Source organism: Benincasa hispida, chromosome 10 (assembly GCF_027475165.1).
Source record: "Benincasa hispida cultivar pf3 chromosome 10, pf3_genome.v1.1, whole genome shotgun sequence".
Taxonomy (NCBI): Eukaryota; Viridiplantae; Streptophyta; class Magnoliopsida; order Cucurbitales; family Cucurbitaceae; genus Benincasa; species Benincasa hispida.
In genome coordinates, this window is record NC_143487.1 from 47909850 (window position 1) to 47935129 (window position 25280).

A 25280-nucleotide genomic window follows, 5' to 3' on the forward strand; every position below is an offset into this window, starting at 1 on the left:
TTCACCTTCTTTAATAATACCTTAAATCGAACTAAATAATACCGAAATAAGTCAAACAAATAATACACATGATGATATAAAAAAATGGATATATATGTTAAAATTGATTAATAAAAGATACAATATATGAAATTAAATGGTAGACAAGAATTTTCAATCCAAAACTGAGAGAAGCAATGTTGGAAGTGTTGCAGCGACAGCAAGAAATGATAGGAATAATGAATCGCATATGTCTAAAGAGAAAGATAAAAAAAAAAAAAAAATCCATTTTATCTAAATAAATTCAAAAGTACCACTTTTACCTAATTAAAATAAAAGTTAACCCTACAAATCTGATTAATCCACTATAGATGTGTTTGGGTAAAATACACGACAATTGGCGATTGAATGGAACGAAAATTTTGATTAGATTTTATATGAATGAGATTTTTGGGTGCATGATTTTAGGACTTGATTTTGCTTACGGAAGGAAAATGTCTAGAAGGAAAAAACCTACATTTTGTAAATGTTTGGATTTCAACAATAATGAGCAAAATAAGTTCTTAATATTAGTTCCGTAGTCCAAATCTTTTAGTTTTGTGTATATATATATATGAAAGAGTAAAAAAACAAGTCCGGCCTAGGATTTAAAATAGAAAATATAAAAAATGTACGAATACACTTATACACACTTGATATATATGATACACTTGTGATATATCTGATACACACTTGATACATGCTTGATTTACAATTGATGCATCTAACACACTTGATACCTTTGATACACTTAATACTTCTTGCTACACTATTGATGTAGACTTGATACACTTGAATTAGAATGATACACCTAGAATTTCTTAAAAAAACTTAAACTCTCCTTCTTGGAAAGGAGCAGCCCCTCCCCCTTCCCCCAACATCTCTCTTCAAATAAACTGCTCCGCACAATTTGTCACCAGCTACTGCTCCACCTCCTCGCTGCTTACTTCCGTCGGTCGCTGCACATCCGGTCTCTGATCGTCGGCTATCAATCGTCGTTTTTTTCTCTCTCTATCTTTCTTTCCCCCAACATCTCTCTTTTACCAACTCAAATTTTTTGCCGACCGTCGCTCCATCTCTTCGTCGACCACTGCACGCCCGATTACCGATTGTCGGTCACCACTTCTCTCTATATATTTCTTTCTCTCTCTATCAATTAATTGTTTAGGAATTTATGTAAGAAAAATAATTAGAAATTCATAATTGTTAAACCAAGAAACTTCTTAGAAGATTGCATATTTATCATATTTGCAAAGTCTGAAAAGTGAAAGTCATAATTGCAACCCTAAAATTAATTTGGTATCCAATACAATTTTCCTATATAATATATGTTTTTTTTTTTGGTTAAAAATAATGTCAATTGATTAATGGGGGTATACTACTAAACTTCTTTTTTTTTTTTTCTTTTTTTCTTTTTTTAAATTTGATCTTTTTGAACAAAAATGAAATTTGAGTGATAAAATTACAACTATTACCATACTTTACATACTTTTTACCATTTTCTCAAAATTTTACAAGTGATTTTGAACTGAATTTCAAGTTGGGTCGGGTCGGGTCCTTCCCGGAGGGGGTTGTCGATGGCAAAGAACCTGCCGGATGGAGTCGTCGATTGAGTGCTTCACGGCGCTGGGTTTTTTGCCGCTCAGGATGTTGAATAGGAAGAAATGGAGATTGGTTACTTTCTCCTTCAACTGAACCCTCGGAGCAGTTTTGGAGTAGTACTCGGAACGCGCAGCTATGGCGGTGAGGAAGAGGACAAGGATCCTGATTGGTAGCCTGGTAATTTTCATGTTGTTCTTCGTTTCTCTGCAAGAGTACTATTATCTATGCCCTGATATTGGCTATTGTAGAGTTGGTTCTTGATTCTTATATTGCGTGATTGAAACCAATGGTTATTGCAATTTGATTGTATCTGCTAATTATGAGATTTGTTATCTGGGTTAGGTTTCACTACAGTTTATATTGAACTGGAAAGTAAATGACAGCTTGGATTCACCTCTGGCCTTCATTTCTTGGAGATTTTTATATCAATATACCATTGAAGTCAAATCCAACCCAGTGTTTCAATCCATTTTATCGATGCAAGCGTTAAAAGTGAATTCATTTTAATAGAATTGAAATGCATAGTGGAGTCAATGCATTTATATAGAGGCTAGACCCCTGCTTTGCGTTTCCTCATTTATATCATCTTTCTTCTTATAAAATCATCTTGTTTCTGATTTCTTGGTTTGGTCAGGGAGCATGGTGTCCTTTTCCTTTGGTTTCCATTGTTCTTTGTCCAATAATGAAACGATGGAGGTGGCTTCTTTGTTGTCCATACTTGATTAGTTTAATTTTAGGCTAGGGGGAGAGGATGTTCACATTTGGAGTCCCAATCCTCTGATAGGAAACTGATCGTTTAGAATTTATTTATTGGTAAAGTGCGATTACACGATCGTATATCAATTCCGCTAAACGATTTACATATACTTTGCTAAACGATAACAGACAAACAATAACTACACGATCACACTATCTTCTACACGATCGTTTACTCTTACTACACGATCGCTGAGACTCTTCTACACGATTGCCTAGTAGATGAAGTAGGCGATGAGCGATTACACGATCACTGAGACTCTTTTGCCGCCTTTACACGATCAATCTAGCCTGAACTCCCCACACACGTGAGAGCTCACTTTCCTCACCCAAGATGTTCAGTTCTTCAATGTCTTCCCCTGTCCCGCTTCCCTCTTCTTTTAAATGAGAACTTCTCCCAACCGAATTTAAAGCCACTTAACTGTGGTCCCCAACCTCTCTAACCGTCGTAACTTCTACTTTTCCCATATTACCCTTATTCTTCCTTCTTTGATACTGCAGTACAATCGGAGGCCTAATATCCTCTTGAGAGTTTTCCTTGTATATCCTTTTTTCGGTTGTTTTTGGATCTCTCTCCCATTAGCAAGTCGATCTTTGATGTGTTTTGGAGGATTAAGATCTCTAAGAAAGTTAAGTTTTTAACCTGACAAGTTAAACTCTATAGATAGGTTTTTGAGGAAGTAGGCTTTCTTATGGGGCCTTTTTGTAATATTCTTTGTCAGAAGACTTGGATCACCTTCTTTGGAGTTGTCAGTTTGCAAGATTGGTGTGGAACTTATTAAGAAAAAAGGCCATTCAATCAGGTCATAACTTAGTGGATAAACAATAATTATTATCTCAAAAATCAATAGTTCAATTTTCACATGCAATGGTTGAACCCCCCCCCCCAAAAAAAATAAAATAAAATAAAAAAACACCAAAGGTCTTAAAATTTTAGTAGTACATGGAGTTGGGAGGGCATGAGATATTGATTTAGCGGAAGGCTCATTCAATATGGAACAACACTTTGTTGGAAGCTGAAATAGTGACAAAACCTGTGGATCTAGAAACAGACTCATTATACAAACCTAGATTCATTAGAAATGAAATGGAGATAAATGATGCTCATTTCTTTTAATCATTAAAGATGCTTAAGAATTATGCAAAACAGGTCAACAGGGCTTTCTTTCTGCACCTATGTCAAATATTATCAGTCAATATCTTAGAAGTTTTGTCTATAAGTTAATGAAAACATTTTATTACTTATTGAAGCATGTAGTTTCATCACAAGGTTTAAACGTTATAAGTCTAATTGCTTATGGCAAACTTTCTGAAGTCTGTCTTAAAATTTCATTCATAGATGGTTAATTTAACGTCTTTTAATTGAAGGGGACTTTCTACTCTTAGTCAAATGCTCAAATCCATATGCAATCTCTATCAGCCTTGGCTCGAACCCTTTTAATCCTCCAAAGCTGATGCCAAAGGGAACCCCTTGAGAGTTATATCCAGCTGGTACACTAATTCCAGGAAAACCTCCAATTGCAAGAACAGAAGAGATTTCCCAACCAGGAGCTGCTATTGCATCAAGCTTATTCTTAAGCATTACTCTCTCAAATCCGTCCTTTGACAGTTTTGCTAATCTGGCTAATGCTGCCTTTTCTGCATCTCCGATTCCTTTTGTGGCTTCTGCTTCTATAAATAAGTTCTGACCATACTCCCTTAGCTTTTCCTAGATAGTGATAAGATTTCATTGTTATGATAGTCTGCTTTTTGCTATGCTAATTGTAAAATTAGAACAGCATAGATGATAATTGCTCACAAGTTTTGAGTTCTTTTCGTTGAATTCTATTGCATCAGACAAGGATCGAATTGGAGAGGCAACTAGCTGTTTGAGGTATGCATTTAGGGATATTTTGAACTCGGCAAGCAATGCAGTTTCCTCTCCACTTGAACTGCCCATGATTACCTGTAGGCTGTCTATCGTCAAATTGTCTACAAAGACTGCTCCTCCTTGCCTTTCATGTTATTGAAGACAAAGGATCAGATAAAAACCTCTAACATGAATTGTCAAGAAATGGTTTACGAAAAGTGAGATTGCTTTCTTACCTCAGGGTTTTGAAAACTTTCTCATAAGCTCGAGGGTAGAAAGCATCATCATGGCCAAAATCAAAGAATTTCCTCACGATTCCTATTCTCTTTCCTTTCAGCCCATCAGCCCTTAGAAATTGGGCATATCCCCCTCTTGGAATGTATTTTGATGCTTCAATTGTTGAGTTATCATTTTTGTCCGCTCCTACAATGGCACCTAGAACATAAGCATCATCTGATACTGTTCTACAAATAGGCCTGTTCCATCATTACGCATTGAGCAGAAAGTACTTCCTTTGGATACTAATATAAATGGCGACAATTTCAATAGAGACAAATTGATTACCCGACAGTGTCCTGCCTTAAAGAGATTGGAATGACCCCTGCTCGACTGGTGAGACCTACTGTGGGTTTGATGCCAACTACTGAGTTGAGAATAGAAGGGCATAATATTGATCCATCTGTTTCAGTTCCCAGTGAAACTGCAACCATATTTGCTGCAATGGATATGGCAGAGCCGCCACTCGAGCCACACGGTTCTCCCATTGTGTAAGGATTCTGCAAACAGGGTGCATACTTGGTGCTATTAGTTTGATGTTGATTTTAAACTAATTTTTTTGCTGTCTTTTAATTGGACTTTCTGACTGGTTTTGTTTTAAAAGTTAGCTTAGAGGCTGATGTTAACTACATATTTTGAGTTAAAAGGATTGTTTATTGGCTGAATCTGAGTATGTCAACAGCTTCAAAATCGTCTTTGATCCTATTTTTAGAGATATATTCTGACAATTGACAATCCTAGTCTGTAGTACAGATGATTTCGTGTGTGATTTCTCTTAGAAGCAAACATTTACTGAAGAAGACTGAAAAGTTGCACACCTTCCCTTGGCCACCCCTAGCGCTCCAACCACTGGGGATTCATAGGACCTGAAATAGGACCACTTGCTCAGGCTCGCTTTCCCAAAGATAATTGCACCTGCCTTCCTCAATTTGGTCACCACCCCTGCATCACGAGGAACAATAGAGCCAAGCAGAGCAAAAGAGCCAGCCGTTGTGTTGAGCTTATCCCTGGTTGCAATGTTATCTTTTACAAGTACAGGAATGCCGTGCAGTGGAGACAAAGAGCTTGGTGAGTTTCTCTTGCGCTCAAGATCGGCTTGAGAGGCTTGGTCTAAAGCATCTGGATTCACTTCTATGATCCCTTTCAGAATGGGGTTAAATCTACGCACTTGTTTAGGTAAAACTTGACAAGTTGCCTGGAGATGAGTTTGTTTTGGTAGAAAGCAAGTTGGAGATCTTTCACAGTTGCTTCTTCAATGGAGAGGTGAGTGTCAAAGCTGCAACTCCCATATGATGATAAAATCGCCAGCAAACTCAGAAGCATGGATATGTAAAGCCAGAAGCTTTGGGCAGCCATGGCAGCTCGGCACATTAACCACTTTTTTTTTTTTTAATCAGTTAACGAGGAGAGTGGTCCTTTTAATTATATATATAATTTTAAATTTTCTGTATGCACCACTCCTTATTGGAAATACTTTTTTGAGAATGAAGAATATGTTGAATGGTGGTTCTTTTACATATATATATATAATTTTAAATTTTTTGTATGCCCCACTCCTTAGTGGAAATATTTTTTTTTTTTTTTAGAATGAAGTAGACGTTGAAGGGGAATGATCATTTTCTGGTTTGAAGAAAGTTAGAATTTAGTTTATATGGTTTATAATTAAAATTATTTATGATAGTTTGATAGAATTCTCTTGAATAGTCCATAGATACTACTTATGAGGTTTCAGCATGGAGACAAATTATAACTCTCTCAAATTTGTAATTTAACCCTATTTTAATGTTTAGTTTTTTTTCCTTTTTTTTTTAAGAACTTAGTTGAAGATTTATGTCTTTATCAGTTGAATCATGATAAATATGTAATTGTAGTTTGGATTAAAATCATTTTCATAAAACTTAGACTTTTAAAAATGAGTTTGAGAAATAAGTTAGTTTTACGGAAAAACGTTTGAATTCAAATTCTAGAATAAAGTAATAGGAAATTTCTTTCTAACTTTTGATGATATATTAAAATGACCCAAACCTTTGCACGACTTTTAAAAACCATTTTCAAAATATCTTTTGAGTGATTCATCATCCAAAAATTACTTTTAACTAATAAACTAAAAAAATATATAATCTGTAGTAAGGAAAACGATATTTGTAATTAATTACTTTTAACTTATAAAGACAACCAAAATAATTCGTTCCACAACATTTTTTAAAACAATGTAAGATTATTAAATACAATTTTATTGAATATATATATACATACATACATACATATATACATACATACATACATATATATATATATATATATATATATATATATATATATAAATATAAAAAGTAGATAAAATAGAAGGTATTTCGAAAGAGGCCACTAAACATGATCTCAAAAGAACTAATTACGAACTTTTCTTCTTAGTAAAGCAACTCATTAAGTCAAATAACATTATGACGTGTCGGCCCGTCATCATGACACGAAGCTATTCATCATTTTAAAATGAAAATTGTAAAACTAAATTGACAGTCGGAAGTCGATTGAGTGTACTGAAAATTTTAAGCATTCTACAACAATCATTTCAAAATAATATCCATGTGTTTTTAACCATTTCCACATCCACGTGTTTTAGCTTTGAATTTGGCCATTTTTTATACATTTAAAGTTAACAGAAGACTATTCATAGAATTAAAAAGAAAAAAAAAGATTAATAAACATTGATAGACTTTTATTAGCGTCAATGAGTGAGAGATTTCTATAATTTTCTATCATCGACAGATACTAATAAATTTCTATTAACATCAATTAGTGATAGACTTCTATCAAATTCTATTGCTGTTAGATATTGATAGATTTCTATCAACCTCTATTAAAGAAGATTAAATTTTTGTTGTTTTGTATAATTTTTCCGATTAATGATGCTGATTTCTCATAATCATAAAAGATGCATAAGAATTACACAGAAGAAGTTTAGCAGCAGGGCTATTTTCTTCACCTAATACCTTAGAAGTTTTGCATATAAGTTAATGGAAACATTTTATTACTTATTGAAGCATGTAGTTTCATCACAAGGATTAAACATTATAAGTCCACTTGGTTGTGGCAAACTTACTAAAGTCTGTCTTAAGATTTCATCCATAGATGAATAATTTAATGTCTCTTAATTAAAGGGGGCTTTCTACTCTTAGTCAATTGCTCAAATCCATATGCGATCTCTATCAGCCTTGGTTCAAACCCTTTTAATCCTCCAAAGCCAATGCCATAAGGTACCCCATCAGGGCTATATCCAGCTGGTACACTAATTCCAGGAAAGCCTCCAATTGCAAGAACAGGAGAGATTAACCCACCAGGTGCTGCTATTGCATCAAGTTTATTCTTAATCATTACTCTCTCAAATCCATTTTTTGACAGTGATGCTACGCTGGCTAATGCTGCTTTTTCTACATCTCCAATTCCATTTGTGGCTTCTGCTTCTAGAAACAACACCTGACCATACTCCTTTAGCTTCTCCTACATAGTGATAAGATTTCATTGTTGTGTTAATTAGTCTGCTTTTTGCTGTGCTGGATTGTAAAATTATAACATAATAAATGATAATTCCTCACAAGTTTTGAGTTCTTTTTGTTGAATTCTATTGCATCTGATAAGGATCGAATTGGAGAAGCAACTAGCTCTTTGAGGTATGCATTTATGGATATTTTGAATTCGGCTGGCAATGCAGTCCACTCTCCACTTAAACCACCAATGATTATGTCTAGGCTGTCTATCGTCAGATTGTCCACCAATATTGCTCCTCCTTGCCTTCCATGTTATTGAAGACAAAGGGTCAGACAAAAAGTTCCAACCAACCATCTAGTTTTTTTGTTTTTGTTTTTGAAAATTAAGTCTATAGACATTCCTTCTACCTCAAGATTTCTTTCTTAGTTAATGATTTAAAAAACCAAACAAAAATTTTAAAACTAAAAAAATGTATGACTCCGATTTGGTAATCATTTTGTTTTTGAAAATTAAGTCTATAGATATTACTTCCACCTCTAAATTTATTTATTTGTTATATACTTTTTATTAATGATTTAAAAAACTAAGGCAAAATTTGAAAACAAAAAATAGTAACTTTTAAAATTTTGTTTTTGTTTTTGGAATTTGGTTAAAAATTCAACTATTGTACTTAAAAAGATGCAAAACATTGAAAGGAATAAGAAGGAAATAGGTTTAATTTTTAAAAACCAAAAACAAAAAATGAAATGGTTACCAAATGGGGCCATAATTATTAAAAACTTGATTTTGTTTTTGGAATTTGACTAAGATTTCAAATCATACTTGATAAAGATGTCAATCATTGTAAGAAGTGTGAAAGAAATATGCTTAATTTTAAAAAATGAAAAACAAAAAACAAAATGGTTTATGAAAAGTGAGTTTGCTTTCTTACTTCAAGGATTTGAAAACTTTCTCATAAGCTTCAGAGTAGAAGACACCATCGTCGCCAAAATCAAAGAATTTCCTCACGATTCCTATTCTCGTTCCTTTCAGCCCATCAGGCCTCAGAAATTGGCCATACCCACCTTTTGGAATGTATTTTGATGCTTCAATTGTTGAATTATCATATTTGTCTGCTCCTACAATGGCATCTAGAACATAAGCAGCATCTGATACTGTTCTACAAATAGGCCTGTTCCATCATCACTCATTCAGCAGAAAGTACTTCCTTTGGATATCAATAGAAATGGAAACATATGAATAGCAAATAAATTGATTACCCAACAGCATCCTGTCTCGAAGAGATCGGAACAACCCCAGCTCGACTGGTGAGACCTACTGTTGGTCTGATGCCAACTACTGAGTTGTAAGTAGAAGGGCATAATATTGATCCATCAGTGTCAGTTCCTAGTGAAACTGCAACCATATTTGCTGCAACGGATATGGCAGAGCCGCTACTCGAGCCACAAGGTTCTCCCATTGTGTAAGGATTCTGCAAATACTTAAAGGCTGATGTTAAGTAGATATTTGGGCTGAATCTGAGTATGTCAAATGTTCAAAATCTTCTTTAATTCAATTGCTAGAGGTATATATATATTTTTTGGTCAATGGGTCAATTAACATGGTATAGAGTCCATGAACCAAACAGGCATTGCGTCCAAGAGTAAAAATTGGGATCCTGTCTAAAAACGGTGAACTAAAAAATACACTATTTTGGAGAGGCAAACAATAGAAAAATCAAGGAATCTCGTAATGTTTAAAAAGTTACGCACCTTGCCTTGGCCACCCCTTGCGCACCAACCATTGGGGAGATTGGACCTGAATTGAGACCACTCGCTCAGGCTCGCTTTTCCAAAGATGATTGCACCTGCCTTTCTCAACTTGGTCACAACCCCTGCATCACGAGGAACAATAGAGCCAAGCAGAGCGAAGGAGCCAGCCGTTGTGTTGAGCTTATCCTTGGTTGCAATGTTATCTTTTAGAAGTACAGGAATGCCATGCAATGGTGACAAAGAGCTCAGCGAGCTTCTCTTTCGCTCATGATCGGCTCTAGTGGCTTGGTCTAAAGCATCTGGATTCACTTCTATGATCCCTTTCAAAATGGGGTTAAATCTACGCACTTGTTTGAGGTAAAACTTGACAAGTTGCCTGGAGGTGAGTTTGTTTTGGTAGAAAGCAAGTTGGAGATCTTTCACCGTTGCTTCTTCAATGGGGAAGTGAGTTCCAAAGCTGCAATTCCCATATGATGATAAAATCGCCACCAAACTTAGAACCATGGATATGTAAAGCCAAAAGCTTTGGGCAGCCATGGCAGCTCAGCTCATTAACCAGTTCCTTCCTTTTCCTTTTTCAGTTAACGAGGGGAGTGGTCATTTTAGCTATATATATATATATAATTTGACATTTTTATGGCCCACTCCTTAGTGGAAATATCTTTTTGTCCCTATGGTGATAAGTACGAGGCATCAAATTATGATTATTATGTTTTATTTAATAATTTTAATGTGATTTTAGTTTTTTTTCCCAATTTTATTTTTTATGACATATTAAATAGGGGTATTTTTTTTTTCATTTTATTATGAACTATGATGTGGCATTAGGGTTTTTAGTGGAAGGCAATTAAAACCTTACCTTTAGGTTATTTTGATTAGTTTGATAATGAATTAAATTTTGGCTTGCTTCTTTCAAGATTAGTCGGGCAAACTTCTTGAATTTTGCAATTCATGTGTTGAGTTGCATGCTAAAAACATTTAAGTATCATTCTATCTTGTGAAGTGTTCGAATCTGTGGCAAGAATTCATTCTTTGTCTCAAGCAAGGATTAAAAAATCGGACATCTAGTCGATAATATCGTTGATATACTCATGAAATCACATATCCAATGGAGACATAGGAGGTACAATATTTTTTCCCCTAAAAATCATGATATATCATCAATATCTATGATATATCATCCATATAGTCGAAATATCGTTTAACGAAAATGTTGTTTGCAGTTCAATGAAATCATGGATATTCCACCAATATATCGTTGATATTTCTCCAAGTTTTTCTAGATATGTGGCTGTCACGTTGTTTTAATATTCTTATATGTTTTTCTCCCCCTTTTTCCAATATCAAACTTTTCCAACAACCTTTTTTAATTTTCGAAATTTCTCAATTTTGGATCCAAATCTTTCATTTTCAAAGAAATTGAATTTGAAAAAAAATTACAAAAGAAGCATATATTAATTTTTTTTTTTATCTCATTCAATTTCAAACTATTTTCCATTAAATTTTCACATTCACCTCAAAACTGAATTGATGGAGTTTTGCATTGTTTACTATCTAAAATTTTCATTTTCAAGAAAAAGAACTTGAAAAAAAATATATGTTTATTTTTAATCTCATTCAAACTTTCTCCATTAAAATTTCACATCATTTCAACTCAAAATTGAATTCATAAGAGTTTTACTTCTAAACAATTCAAAATTTTCATTTCCAAGAAAAAAATTGAAATTAAAACACATATTTATTTTTAACCTCATTCAAATTTTTTTTAGTGAGTTTTCACATCATTTCATCTTAAAATAGAATTGATATAAGTTTTGCTTCTTTTACTATCCAAAATTTTTATTTTCAAGAAAAATATTTTGAAAAAAAGCATATATTTATTTTTAACACTGTTCAAACTTTTTTCATTAAATTTTTACATCATTTCATCTCAAAATTGAATTGATATGAGTTTTGCTTCTTTTACCATCCAAAATTTTCAAGAAAAATAATATTTGAAAATATAGCATATATTTATTATTAAACTCATTCATGTTTTTTCCATTGAATTTTCATACCATTTCATCTCAAAATTGAATTGATGTGAATTTTGCTCCTTTTACAATCCAAAATTTCATTTTCAAGAAAAAATATTTTGAAAAAAAACATAATTTTTTTTTAACATCATTCAAATTTTTTCATTGAATTTTCATACCATTTTACCTCAAAATTGAATAGATGTGACTTTTGCTTATTTTACAATCGTAAATTCTAAATTTCAAGAAAAAATATTTGAAAATCAAACATCTTTTTATTTTTAACCTCATTCCAAATTTTTCATTTAATTTTCATATCATTTCACCTCAAAATTGAATTGATGCGAGTTTTGCTTCTTTTATCATCCAAAATTTTCATTTCTAAGAAAAAAAATATTTAAAAATAAAATAAAATAAAAATCCATAATTTTTCCTTATAAATAACTTCACCATATAACTTCTTCCCCACCACTCTCAAATCTCAAGATCTCTAATTTTCCTCTTATTTTTATTCAAACTCTCTCTATTTGTAGAGTTTTTATTTTTGCATTTTCTTTGTCATTATGTTATGTTATCTCTCTTATATTTAACTTTTTTAATGATATGAGATTTGTATTCTTATTATGTTATGTATGAGTTTTGTATTTTTATTATGTTATGTACTTATGTTATGTTATATAAGTTTAATCTTTGGATTTCATTATCTTTATTACATAATGTTTAAGTTTAATGTTACAATTTTTTGTATTCTTATTATGTTATTTTATATAAGTTTAGGAGTATGTCTTTTGTATGTATCTATATTATGCTATATTTAATGGTATGACTTTCTATTCATATTATGGTATGTTATGTACTATGACTTTTGTATACATATTACGTTATGTTTAATATTGTATTTTTTTTTATTCATTTTATGTTATGTATTTTTTTATTTATATTATGTTATGTGTTTAACATTATGATTTTTGTATATCTATAATGAATCTTGTAGTTCAAATATGTTATGCTCAAATTTAATTTTATAATTTGTAATTTATATAGGTTTAGAATCTAACATGTGGAAGGTGAGGTTCAAGTTCAAGATTCTATAGGAGGAGCCGATAGTGCATGAGCCTACTGCATTGAGATTCCAGGGAATAAAAATGGCACAGTGTGCAAACATTGTAGTCAGATGAATAAAAGTTGAGGAATTACAAGATCTAAGTATCTTGCTAGATATAACTCCAATAAAAAATATAAAGAAATGTTCTAATGTTTCACTAGAAATTAAGACACAAAAGTTGTTAAGCTTTGAAAGCAAAGATAAGGTCAAGGCTAAAAAGAATGAGATAATTGAAAATATACACGAAGAACTATATGGAAAATTTCATTGATCAAACTCTGATTTAGTATCAGACTCGGAAGATGATGTACATATGTAATTGATAGATGCTCACGTTGATGAACAACATCTTTATTGAGAAATTGCTCATGCATCAAAAGCTTCCAAATGGGAGTGTGAACAAGAAGTGTGAATGAGTAAAAATAAAGGGACTAAAGAAGATCATCTAGATTCTTTAAATATTCGAAGAGTTCCAAAGAGCCATCTCTTTACAAGTCGGAACATGCCCGACAAAGAAATGTCAAAGATACGTTGACTAAAAGCTCACTTGGAAATATGATGGGCAAATTTATTTCTAAATATTTTATACATAATAAAGCGACTCCCTTCAAGCTGCCACATATCATTAAAAAAAATATGATTCTCAGTGCCCAACAAGCAGGTATGTCACTTTGTTGTTTTATGTTTAATCTTAGGCATGAAACTCAAGATAAAGATTTACCTATGTAACCCCCTGTCTAGGATTGGGGTATTTAAGATAACCATATGGGAACACCCATCTCTGAGAGCTTACTTAGGATTTTTCATGGTTTTTTTTTTTTTTTTTGTTAATATTATTTGATAAAATAACTAAAGTAGATCTTTGTCTAAGAAAACTCTGTCTAGGATTGGAGTACATAAGTTGACTACAAAGGAGCATCTGTACTTGTGAGTTTATTTGGGAGTTTTTTTATGGTTATTTTACTCATAGGGGTTGAATTTTTCGAAGGTTTTATTTTTATACTAAATTAGTATATTAATATTTTAGGACTTGGGGTTAAAATACTTACCCCTACGAGATCAAAACTAAAACCCATAGTTGAACTCCCCTCACTGTAGATATATTATTTCCACCCGATATAACCATGATTAGTTAGTCAACCCTTCACAGGTTGTTCATAATAATGGTTGGGTCGAATCTCTGTTTTACTCCCAAAATTACCTCTTGTTCCTTAAGCCCCAACTGATCCCTTAATGAACAATTGTTTTGCGGGCCTCTTATTCAAGACCCAGAATCAGCACTTAAGGGAACAACCTTTCTACTATCCCTAAAAGCGGGTAGGAGTGAATTTCGTCTTGCACCCTATGTCCCCAACTATCTATCCAGTCTTACCCCTGAAATGGGAGGTTATTGAGCCGGCATTGTTGAGCCAACCCTCACCTATACAAATCTAAGGATAATTCTAAATAAACAGGAGTTCTTAGTTAGCTCAGGATTAAGGTCAAGTTACCTAGGTCATCGCTTTGAAATAGTCAGTCTTAAATAGTAAATAGCGTTATAAAATAAGAATGACTAATTTTGTGGTCCGTTCTTGTACAAACCCTTTTGTACAAGGACACCCCTACTCCTTATGTCTCAACATGAATGAATTAGGATCACTTCATTTGTAGCACCTCACAACTCTTTGTAACGACTACAGAGTAAGCCACATCCAATAGTGTTACCAGAATAAGGTACCCAACCTTATTCATATACCATAGCTATTTACTCGAGCTTGGTCCACCTTTATGTTTCCACATAAAGTTCAAGTACTCATCCAATAATCAAGGGACTTTCAGGTTTATTGGATTTCTATCAAGTAAAACATCTATTCAATAACATCTTATTGAATTTTTAGAATAAGTTCCATTGTTTACATACCACGAGTTTTAGGACATAAAACCCAACAAACTTTCACTTGGACTAAAACTCCAGTGGTAACTTATATATCCAATATATAAGACTGAGTTTATGAGTTTTATAGAGAAATACAATAAACTAGGGCATCCCATACCCATTCGGTATCCCATACCCAATATTTCTCCCACTTGCCCTAGATTATTAATCTAGTATTCCTAGTCCTACTAGGTGATTCTCAAACACTTTAGCCGAGAGAATCATTGTAAACATGTTAGTATACAATAGGCTTTTGAATAAACTATATGGGGAATGCATCTTATTCTCAATAATGGCCAGGAAATACACTTTCCTCCCACTACATTCAGGTACTCTCAACTATTTAAGTAAGATGCGTCTAACCTTTCTTAACAACTCTTGTTAACAGTTAGATCTAGAAATCTTTAAACTCTCTGTACTTTGATCTAGCCATTTTAAATATATGAATATTTGCAAATGGCTTTTAACAGTTTGATTCTTAACCGAAGTTGCTATCAAATAGAATAAACATAATTTTCTGAAAATGAACATTTCATTTACCACAAAAATATATACAATTTGTTCTTTACAAGATCACAAAAGTAGTAAGATCAAGCAGTAGTAACATTTACTTCTGGTTCCAAACCTTTTGTTCTCAACATTGTCTGGTAAGTCTGTAGCTCATTCAGTAGAATTGTCAAGTTGTATTCAATTTTATTCATCAATGCATTTGTACATAATTGCAGAAAATTCTTCGGAAGAGATTCTAGAATAAAACCAATTTGACTTTTCTCGTCCATGACAGTACCGTTTACTTCTACCACATTAAAATGGACCATCATGTCTAGGACATGTTAACGAACATTGGTCCCCTCTTTCATGCGGCTATTGTAAACCTACTTGATGGCATCATGTCTCAGGGTGAAGGACAGTTGTCCAAACATCCCTCAGAGATTCCATAATCTCTTTGGCAGTACTCATATCCTTATATTTTTTTTTTCGCGAAGACATCAGATAGGTTGGCGAGGATATAAGCATGGGCTTTATCATTTGACTTGACCCATCTGTCATATGCATCCTGAACAGTTCGGCTTGTGTTAGAGCTAGGAGTGGGAAGACAATCCTCTATTAAGACGAACCGCAAATCGTCTATAACAACTATCGTATTTAAATTTGATTTCCAAGTCATGTAATTATCCTTGATGAGTTTATTCGATGCCAACAATTGTATTATTGAACTCATCATTCTTAAATTTATAAACAAATTCTATAAGTGAATTTCTTTTAAATTCAATCAAGTTTTAGCAATTTTAATAATGTACCCAAGATTCTTCTTTTGCAACGATACTACATCAAGACATTCTTAACTAAATACTATCCCCAGAATAACTCATATTTCGATAATCATTTAGGTACGGCTTTTGGTTAGAAATTAATAACACTTAATAATTCTGTAAGTGTAACCTTCATTTTTAGACATCAGAAGTCGGCCCCAACTATGCTACCATAGTGGAGAGTCAAGGTTGGGAATGGATCTAAGATATCTTATCCATTTCTGGAGCTTAAGTTGTTCCGAATCCTATGTTACAACCCTCCGTGGGGATAGTCGTCGTTAAACGACTAGCAAAGGGCCACTTAAAGCTAACCAGCAGGCGCAACATAGGAATCTCACGGTCCAAACTAACGGAAGAGACTGCAGGATATGTTGACACATTTCCTTCACCCACTTACTATGAACTACTTCCCCCATTTACCTTATTGACTCATACATCCACTTTCCATATGGAGGTCACTCCCAGGGTGACATGAAGCGTCATATGAATCTCATGGTGTAAACTATGTGGAGACGTGGCAGTTGAAATCGTACACTTGATTTTTATTCGAACAACTTCCCCTTATTCACTGAAATCTAGATTTAAGCTAAAAAATACTTTTCGTATGGAGGTCACTCCCAAGGTGACACGAAGTACTGCTTAAATCTAGACTGTGAACTCTTAGGGACGTAAGAGCTAAGAATAACATATCGTATATGTTATTGATCTCCCACCGAAGTTTTCTAATAACTTTATCATATAGAAGTTATTGACTATCACTGAAGTGTTCTAATTTTTTGGGTAAATTTATACTTAGGTTCTTTTTCAACTAATAAATAAAATCCTAAGTCTATGTGGTTTATCCAAGTATAACACTTATAAATGGATTTACACCTACGATGTCTAGGTGATAAATCGTTTTATTACCTCATATCGCTCACGTGTACTCATAAAACCGGTTACCAATACTCAATAATTCGGTCATAATTCCTAGGAGGTGTTTTGTAGACCGTCAACTTAAATACCCCTAGTCTTCGACAGGATTATATACCAGTTAAGTTTGTAACCCTAGTTTTACAAGTTTAACGACATATTTTAACTATTAAAACAAGTGGTTAACCTACGTGAGCATGCAGTTGTTCTTTGTTATAAATTTTAAATGTCTAACCCAATTTTATAGCAACTTATAAAACTTTTAAACATGCTAAACATCCACAACATACATAAAGGCATTTAATATTTAATATAACCATTATATTAAATACAAGAAACCCTAACATGCATACTATATATTATAACAACTTATAACATACTTTCAATGCATGTAGCATGCTTCCTATGGTGGGATTTTAAATCTACATGTCATACTATATGCACATACAAGATTTTAATTATAACATACATCCAATGCATAAGTAATTAAACACAGACTGATATGATTTTAGTTTTGGCAAAAACAAACAAGCAAAAAGCCTAACTATTACAAACACAGCTTCAAAACCGCTCGAACCACTCCAGACTGCTTGAATCGGACCCGAACCATCTGAACTGGACCAGACCTTAAGAGAACCGATCGAACCGACAACTCTTGCTCTTGCTCAAAATCTCACTAAGGCTGATCGTTTAGCATTGACGACCATCGTCATGCATTTGCCTGATCGTTTAGTGTTTTTGTGATCGTTTAGTACCAACGAATGGCGCCTGATCAAATAACACGATCGTGTAGTGTCTACCTTCTACATCGTCTAATGTCGGAGGATGCTACACGATCGCTTAATGTCCAACACTATCATGCAACTCCATCGTCTAGCGCCAGACATTTACTACACGATCACTTAGCACCATCGTCTATCTTGATCGTTTAGCGCGTGCACACAGGTAAGTGATCGTGTAGTGCTATCGCATAGCTCTTGATGCATTGCTCAGCTTCCGCACATAGGTAAACGATCGCGTTGTGCTATCGCATAGCATCTCAAACATCGCTTAGCTGCCGATCAAAGGTAAATGATCGTTTAGTGCTATCGCATAGCTCTTCAACGCATCGTTTAGCTCCCACGCGAAGCTACACGATCATGTAGTGCCATCGCATAGCAATAACACATCGTTTAGCTCCTACAGGTACACGATCGTCTAGCGCACAAAACTTCAATGATCAATGCCTGAAGCTACACGATCGTTTAGCTTTTCTTCACATCGTCTAGTGCATGAAGCTAAACGATCGTCTAGCTAATGAAGCTCAACGATGATATGAACAGAGGTTGAACGTCTGGAATCTACAACTCAGCCTCTTCACTTGTTTCTTCGATTTACAGGTTAAAGGATCTCATACCGAGAGTTCCATGAGCACGTTTGGATCGCTCCGATCTCACTATGACTGAAATATAACATTATACATTCAACACATACAGTTATGCAAATAAACTCTAATTAACGGCATGCTATGAACAACAAAATCATAAGGGAAAGAGTTCCATACCAGTTGAAGACTATCTTCAAACTATAGGACTCCAATGTAGTGGAAACCCTCCAAGTGATCTACCAATGCCCAACAGAAACGTCGACTGCAGCAACACGATCAACGCGATCGCGACTGCAATGGGGACGACACCACCACTAATGAGCCCCAGGTATTCTCGGAGTGAAAACCCAATGGGTGGGCTTCGGTGAATTTGGTAGAGGACGGAGAAAATACGAATCGTGTAGGCGATAAACAAGTGGGAGAGAAAAAAACGCTATCGCATAGCAGAAGTGCTTATCACATAGGAAGAGCTACACGATCGTGTAGGATTTGATGAACAATCGTTTAGAAAAAGTTATACGATTGTTTAGCTAAATCAGAATACTATACGATCGTTTAAAGAAGCTATCCGATCGTGTAAGCGAGAGTGTGTAATCGTTTAGTGCGAGATGGACGATCGTTTAGATGGAGATTAGGCTCTCGAGCAATCGTTTTCTTTCACCAACGCGCGCTTCATGAAATCTTTTGAGCGATTGATCGATTATCGATTGCACGATTCAAAAATGAAAACATTTTTCACTTTAACCCATCGGTTACCATAACTGACGTTGCCCACTAACCCACGCTCGAACGTGAAATTTGGCATAATTATCTTATAATTAACCAATTAATTAATAAATAAATATAATCAATTATATTTATATCCTATAGTTTGATATCACACATCTACTATAGTATTTTCTCCTGTACTTCATATAAATCATATTTATATCTAATTTCCTCCAAAATAATGTATATCATACATTTAGCTAATTATATCATATATAAACCAGTCTAATTATATCATATATAATCGAACTTCCTCTTGTCAATTTGAACATTTCAAATTAACCCAAATACTGGTTTTCGACTTTATCCAAGCTACCCAAGGGACCTAATGGACTTGTGGCTCGAAGCTCCAACGGTACGTGAATAGCTGACTAAACTCTTTAGCCACAACATCCACCATCCGTTAACTGTCAATATTCCACTAAGAACAATAGTTGAACTCTTCTTACCACATATATATTTCTGTGTCCATCGAATATAACCAATCATGAGTACGATGACCCTTCACAGATGCTCGTAAGTATAGCTGGGCCAAATTATCTTTTTGCCCCTTTAGTTACATCTCACTCCTTAAGTACCACTAATTTCTCTAATGAACAATACAGTCCTACTATGTGTGAACACCTCTCGGACCAAGGGAAGGTGTGTGGCGCCACATTTTTCAAGCCCCGAAATCAGCCCTTAAGGAAGTTATTTATCTACTTACCCCTGCCTCAGGGAAGGAGTGAATTCCATATTATGTAGCTGAGTTCCTAGCTCCCAAATCAGACGAATACCCAAAATGGTAGGTTTGAATTGGTGACCTGGCCACACGCACTCATACAAATCAAAGGACCGCCTTCAATGGCAGGAGTTCCCAACTCACTCAGGATTGAGGTCATGTTACCTATGGTCATCCTAGTGAACTGAAGTCTCTGTCATGAACGGTGTTATATATAATGAGACTTTAATACTTCGTGGTCAGGTCTTATACAAACTCTTTTTATAGGACATCCCCACTCGCATGTCCCCAATACGAATGATCAGGATCAGACCATCTGTGACAAGTCACAACACTTGTGATCATTCCACAAAGCGGGCCGCATCTGTAGCGTTACCAGGATAAGGTTTCCTTCCTATATCCATATACTACAGACCATTTTGGTTATCACTCAAAACATGATCCACTTGTATGTCACCACATACATGTTTGAGTCACATACAGATAACTAGGGACACAAAACAACACAAGCGTAGTGGGGTGTACAATAAACTAGGGCATAAAAGCCTAATACAAGAAAATCTCCTATTTGCCCTAGTCCAACCGCGGGCTATCCTGTAGACCCATGCTCCGTAGGGGGCCCTCAAACATTTTAGCCGTGAGAGCCTTCGTAAACGGGTCAGCAACATCAAAATGGCCTGGGTTAGACTGATCCGTCTCATCTCCTCAACCTCTTGAGGCGTCTTAGGACACATTTCCTTAAACAAAGTGACTCCATGCCTGAATGGCAGTAGGCCTTTCTTGGAGTCCTGCATCGAGTACTTGAGCAACATCTTGTTAATGTATGATGCCTGAGACAGTGTTAGCACTTTATTCTTACGATCCCGAAAGATCTGTATACCTAGAACAAACTGAGCCTCTCCCAAATCTTGCATTTGGAATTGGGTCGCTAGCCAATTCTTAGCTACAGTCTGTAGACTTACATCATTCCCAATGAGTAGAATATCATTTACATACAACATTAAGGAGACTACTGAAGCGTTGATGATCTTCTTGTAGACACAAGATTCATCAACGTTTTGGTCAAAGCCATACGACTTGATAACAGTATCAAACCATATGTTCCAAGATCGAGACGCCTGTTTCAATCCATAAATGGACCAATTCAGTTTGCAAACCTTTTGCTCTTGACCTTGGGCTATGAATCCCTCGGGCTACACCATATAAATGGTCTCCTCAAGATTGTCATTCAGAAAGGCCGTCTTGACATCCATTTGCCAGATCTCATAATTATAATAAGCTGCAATGGACAAGAGGATGTGGATCGACTTTAACATGGTAACAGGCAAGAAAGTCTCTACATAGTCGACTCCCTCTATCTAGGTATAACCCTTTGCCACAAGTCGAGCCTTGAAGGTCTGTACCTTCCCATCAGCACCCCATTTGCGCTTGTAGATCCATTTACAACCTATAGGGCGAACCCCATTAGGCTGATTTACAAGATCCCATACTAAGTTGAAGTACATCGACTCCATCTCTAGATCCATGGCCTTGACCCATTCATCTTAGTCAACATCCTCCATTGCCTTCTTATAAAACAACGGATCCTCAACGTCGCCTTCTGTTACCATAGCAAGGATTTCCGTGAAACCCAGATAGCGAATGGGTGGGTTCGCAACCCTCACATTATGTCGAGGTTCCCTCAACTCTTGAGGTGGAACCAACCTACTAGATGAACTCTTATCAACAACTCTTGTTGATGTAGCAGGCTCTTTAATAACTCTTGTTAAAGTTTCAGTAGTTTCATTGGATTGCTCACGTAACACGACTTTGCTTCGTGGACTGTGCTCCCTTATATGATCCTCCTCCAAGAAAGTAGCATTTGTTGAAACAAGCACCCTATTTTCCATCGGATCATAAAAATAACCCCTTCGTGTACCTTTGGGGTAGCCTACAAAGAGGCATAACCTCGACAGTAGTTTCAACTTCTTGGGATTAGCCTCAAGCACATGTGCAAGGCAACCCCAAATGCGAAATTGACGTAAACTAGCTTTACGCCCATTCCACAACTCCAGAGGTGTTCTTGCAACACTTTTGGAGGGAACACAGTTGAGTACGTACACCGAAGTCTCTACTGCGAAACCCCAAAACGAGTCTGGTAAGGAAGCATAACTCATCATCGAGCGAACCTTGTCTAACAAGGTCTTTTTCTCCTCTCCGCTACACCGTTCTACTGAGGTGTACCCGACGCTGAGAGTTAGGAAACGATTCCATATTCTATCAAATAGTCCTGGAATGCTGAGTCCAAAAGCTCTCCATCTCGATTCGATCGAAGTGTTTTAATCTGTTTATCTAATGCTTTTTCAACTTTAGCCTTGAACTCTTTGAACTTTTCAAAGGATTCAGACTTCCATTGCATAAGATAAACATACCTGTACCTGGAGTAATCATCAGTAAAACTGATAAAATACTCATAGCCACCTCGGGCTCACACATTCATAAGACCACAAAGGTCAGAATTTACTAACTCAAGAGGCTCATTGGCTCTATAACCTTTTCCAGTAAAAGGTCGTTTAGTCATCTTACCCTCTAGGCAAGATTCACACACAGGTAAAGAATTTTCTTCTCACTCACTTAGAAGTCCATTCTTCACCAATCTCTCAATCCTATTGAGATTGATGTGCCCTAAACGTAGATGCCAAAGTTAGGCATTTTCTTTTGGAGAAATTCGTCGACGTTTTGATTGAGTTACGACAGTTCTGAACATTTCAGTATTATGGAGGGAATTAATGGCTAACGGCCTTAGTACATATAAATTCGATTCCAGATTTGCTGTGCAAATAAAAACACTATCTTTATGAATAAACGCTTTATTCACATTAAAAGAGACAGTATATTTACATTGCAATAAAAACTTTACAGAAATAAGATTCTTTTTTAGTTCAGGAACAATATATACATCATTTAAAATAAGAAACTTATTCTGTAAAGCTAACTGGAGTCTTCCCACTGCCACAGCTGAGACGACGTGCCCGGTGCCTACTCGCATCATCATTTCACCAGCCTCTAGTTGTCGCTAAGATCTAATCCCTTAAAAAGAAGAACAAACATGGTTAGTGGCACTTGAATCAATTATCCAAACAGAATCATCATTCTCCACTAAACAAGTTTCAAGCACAAGTAAATCACATTTACCTTTATTGGCCTTAGCTGCTTTCTTCTCTTTCAGATATCGAGGACAGTTCCTCCTCCAGTGTCCATCTTGGTTGCAGTGGAAACACTTTCCCTTAGCAACTTGTGGACGCGTACTTGGGGCGACAGGCGATGGGTTAACAGGTGCCTTCCTTTTTCCCTTACCACCCTTCTTCTTCTTCCCCTTTTCAGAGTTAGAAGCAAAAGGTGCAAACTTCATTCCTGAGGTCGAACCTCTATGAGGATGAACCAACATTTGCCTCACCCTTCTGCCTCTCCTTACTTTTCAGTAAAAATTGGTATGTCTACAACTCGTTGAGGAGAGTTGTAAGGTTATATTTCACTTTGTTAAGAATCACATTGCTAACAAAGTGCAGGAAGCTCTCCGGCAAAGAATGTAGGATTATGCTAACTTGGTTGCCCTCATCGATGGTAGACCCATTCAACTCTACCACATTGTAGTGGACCATCATGTTTAGCTCATGTTCACGAACAGAGGTGCCTTCTTCCATTTTAGAGTTGAATACGTATTTAAGAGCCTCATGCATAAGCTGTTCAGATGGTTGTCCAATCATCCCCCGTAGGGACTCCATGATCTCACGCACTGAGACCATAGGCTCATGTTTCTTTGCTAAGATGTCAGAAAGACTTGCCAAGATGTAGGCTCGGGTCTTCTAATTTTCCCTTGTCCGTCGCTCGTATTCTGAACATTTCGGGCGACATTCGGAGCTGGAATAGGAGGATAAGCCTTTGTGAGAGCGAACGTGAGATCCTCGATGATCAGGATCATTGTGATCATGTGTTTCCATATGCGAAATTATCGCTAGTTTTTCAGCGCTTAACAACGATAACGTGGTTGTTGCCATTTTGAAAATGTTGCTGAAAATATGAACAAAACTTTATTAGATTTTGCTAAACCACTTTTAAACCAATCAGTTTTGCAAAATAGTTTCAAGTACCCTAAGTTATAGACTTCTATTTTTGCAATGATGCCCCAGTGAGGCAGAACAAACACCACTGGTGGGGTGATCAGTTGCCCCTTCACTGGGATGAGACATTCTCAACCATTAGGCAGAACTAACTCTTGGAACCGAACCTAACAGCCACCATTTTTGGGTCCAAAATCGTTAACTTTTAACTATTCCACGTAAGTGTAACCCCTCGCTTTCAGTGTCAGAGTCCCGCCTTAATGTGCTTACCGTAGGGAAAAGACAGATTAGGACAAGAGACTAAGTTACCTTATCCTCTTACAGGAGATCAAATAAAGAATTGCACAAAACTGTCATCCTTTAGGGGGACACTCCCATGGTACCTCGAAGCGATGCACAGTAACTTTATTCAACCTAACGAGGGAGACCGAGGGATATGCTATCGAACTTCCCGCCCCTACTTACTATGAACATTCTCTCCATCCACCTTGATATTGACCTACCCAAACACCATCCGTTGGGGGGACATGCCAAAGATGCCGCGAGGCCGAGGATAGATCTCACGGTGTGGACTATTTAAGAGAAAAGTGAAAGGTTTAATTGAAGCATCTCATGCCCCAAGTACCTCCCACTGAATGTTCTATCTAGGGATTCATTAACCTAGACAATCTGGCTACTGATTTTAGTCTAAGTCATCTTTTTAAACTCTGCTCATAAACAATGTTTGTCTATGAAATATGAACAAGTTCAAGAAGTCACATTTAAACACTTTAACGAACTGTCCTTAACTTGCATGCATGCATCAAATCTATCTAATTCACCTTTCCAGGTAAGTTCCCAGGTAGGAGTGTTACATTTCTGTCAACTTAAATACCCAAGCCTAGACAGAACCCGCCTTAGACAAAAGGTCCCTTATAGATAGATTTGCTACACTTTAACCTTTTATTAGCCAATTTAATCCTATTAAACTGATTAAAAGATTAAAGCCTTAGGGTTACTAATCATATTAGAACCGTGATCTTAGGTCTATGTGATCCAAGTTTTAAACACTTTAAAACCATAAATTAAACCTAAGTAAGCATACATGTCTTTCTTATTTCTTTTAGTTCTAATTTCTCTTTAACTTTTAAAAAGAACCAACTAAAACCATTGCGCACAACGAGGCATTTATAACATTTATAAAATAACCTATGTGTCATGCTTCATGCAATGTCCGGTCATTACTATATATAACTTTTATATATCGCGTAACAACCTAGGAAACATGCTATCATTCAGCCTTATACTATAACAATTATAATATAAAGATGATGCATGTCAATACATT

At 35.6% G+C, this 25280-nt stretch overlaps 1 protein-coding gene, 1 long non-coding RNA gene and 1 pseudogene across 3 annotated transcripts; 1 reads left to right on the forward strand and 2 right to left on the reverse strand.

Moving 5' to 3' along the window:
* The first annotated feature begins 1370 nt into the window (after positions 1-1370).
* On the forward strand, positions 1371-6044 carry LOC150033416 (uncharacterized). Its single transcript, XR_016523656.1, has 2 exons — positions 1371-1797; positions 5255-6044. It is a non-coding gene; the product is annotated as an uncharacterized LOC150033416 (long non-coding RNA).
* LOC120087961 (putative amidase At4g34880) lies at positions 3585-5872 on the reverse strand (annotated as a pseudogene). The gene is made up of 5 exons (XR_016523655.1): positions 5320-5872; positions 4790-5001; positions 4462-4701; positions 4175-4370; positions 3585-4084 (listed from the first exon to the last, which is right to left on the reverse strand). The product of XR_016523655.1 is annotated as a putative amidase At4g34880 (transcript).
* A 1464-nt stretch (positions 6045-7508) lies between the features above and the next one.
* Positions 7509-10404, reverse strand: LOC120087963 (putative amidase At4g34880). The gene is made up of 5 exons (XM_039044985.2): positions 9739-10404; positions 9247-9458; positions 8919-9158; positions 8095-8290; positions 7509-7999 (listed from the first exon to the last, which is right to left on the reverse strand). The coding sequence occupies exons 1-5, from the start codon at positions 10273-10275 to the stop codon at positions 7640-7642; spliced, it is 1545 nt and encodes a 514-aa protein (XP_038900913.1). The 5' UTR covers positions 10276-10404; the 3' UTR covers positions 7509-7639.
* Between the last annotated feature and the right edge of the window lie 14876 nt (positions 10405-25280).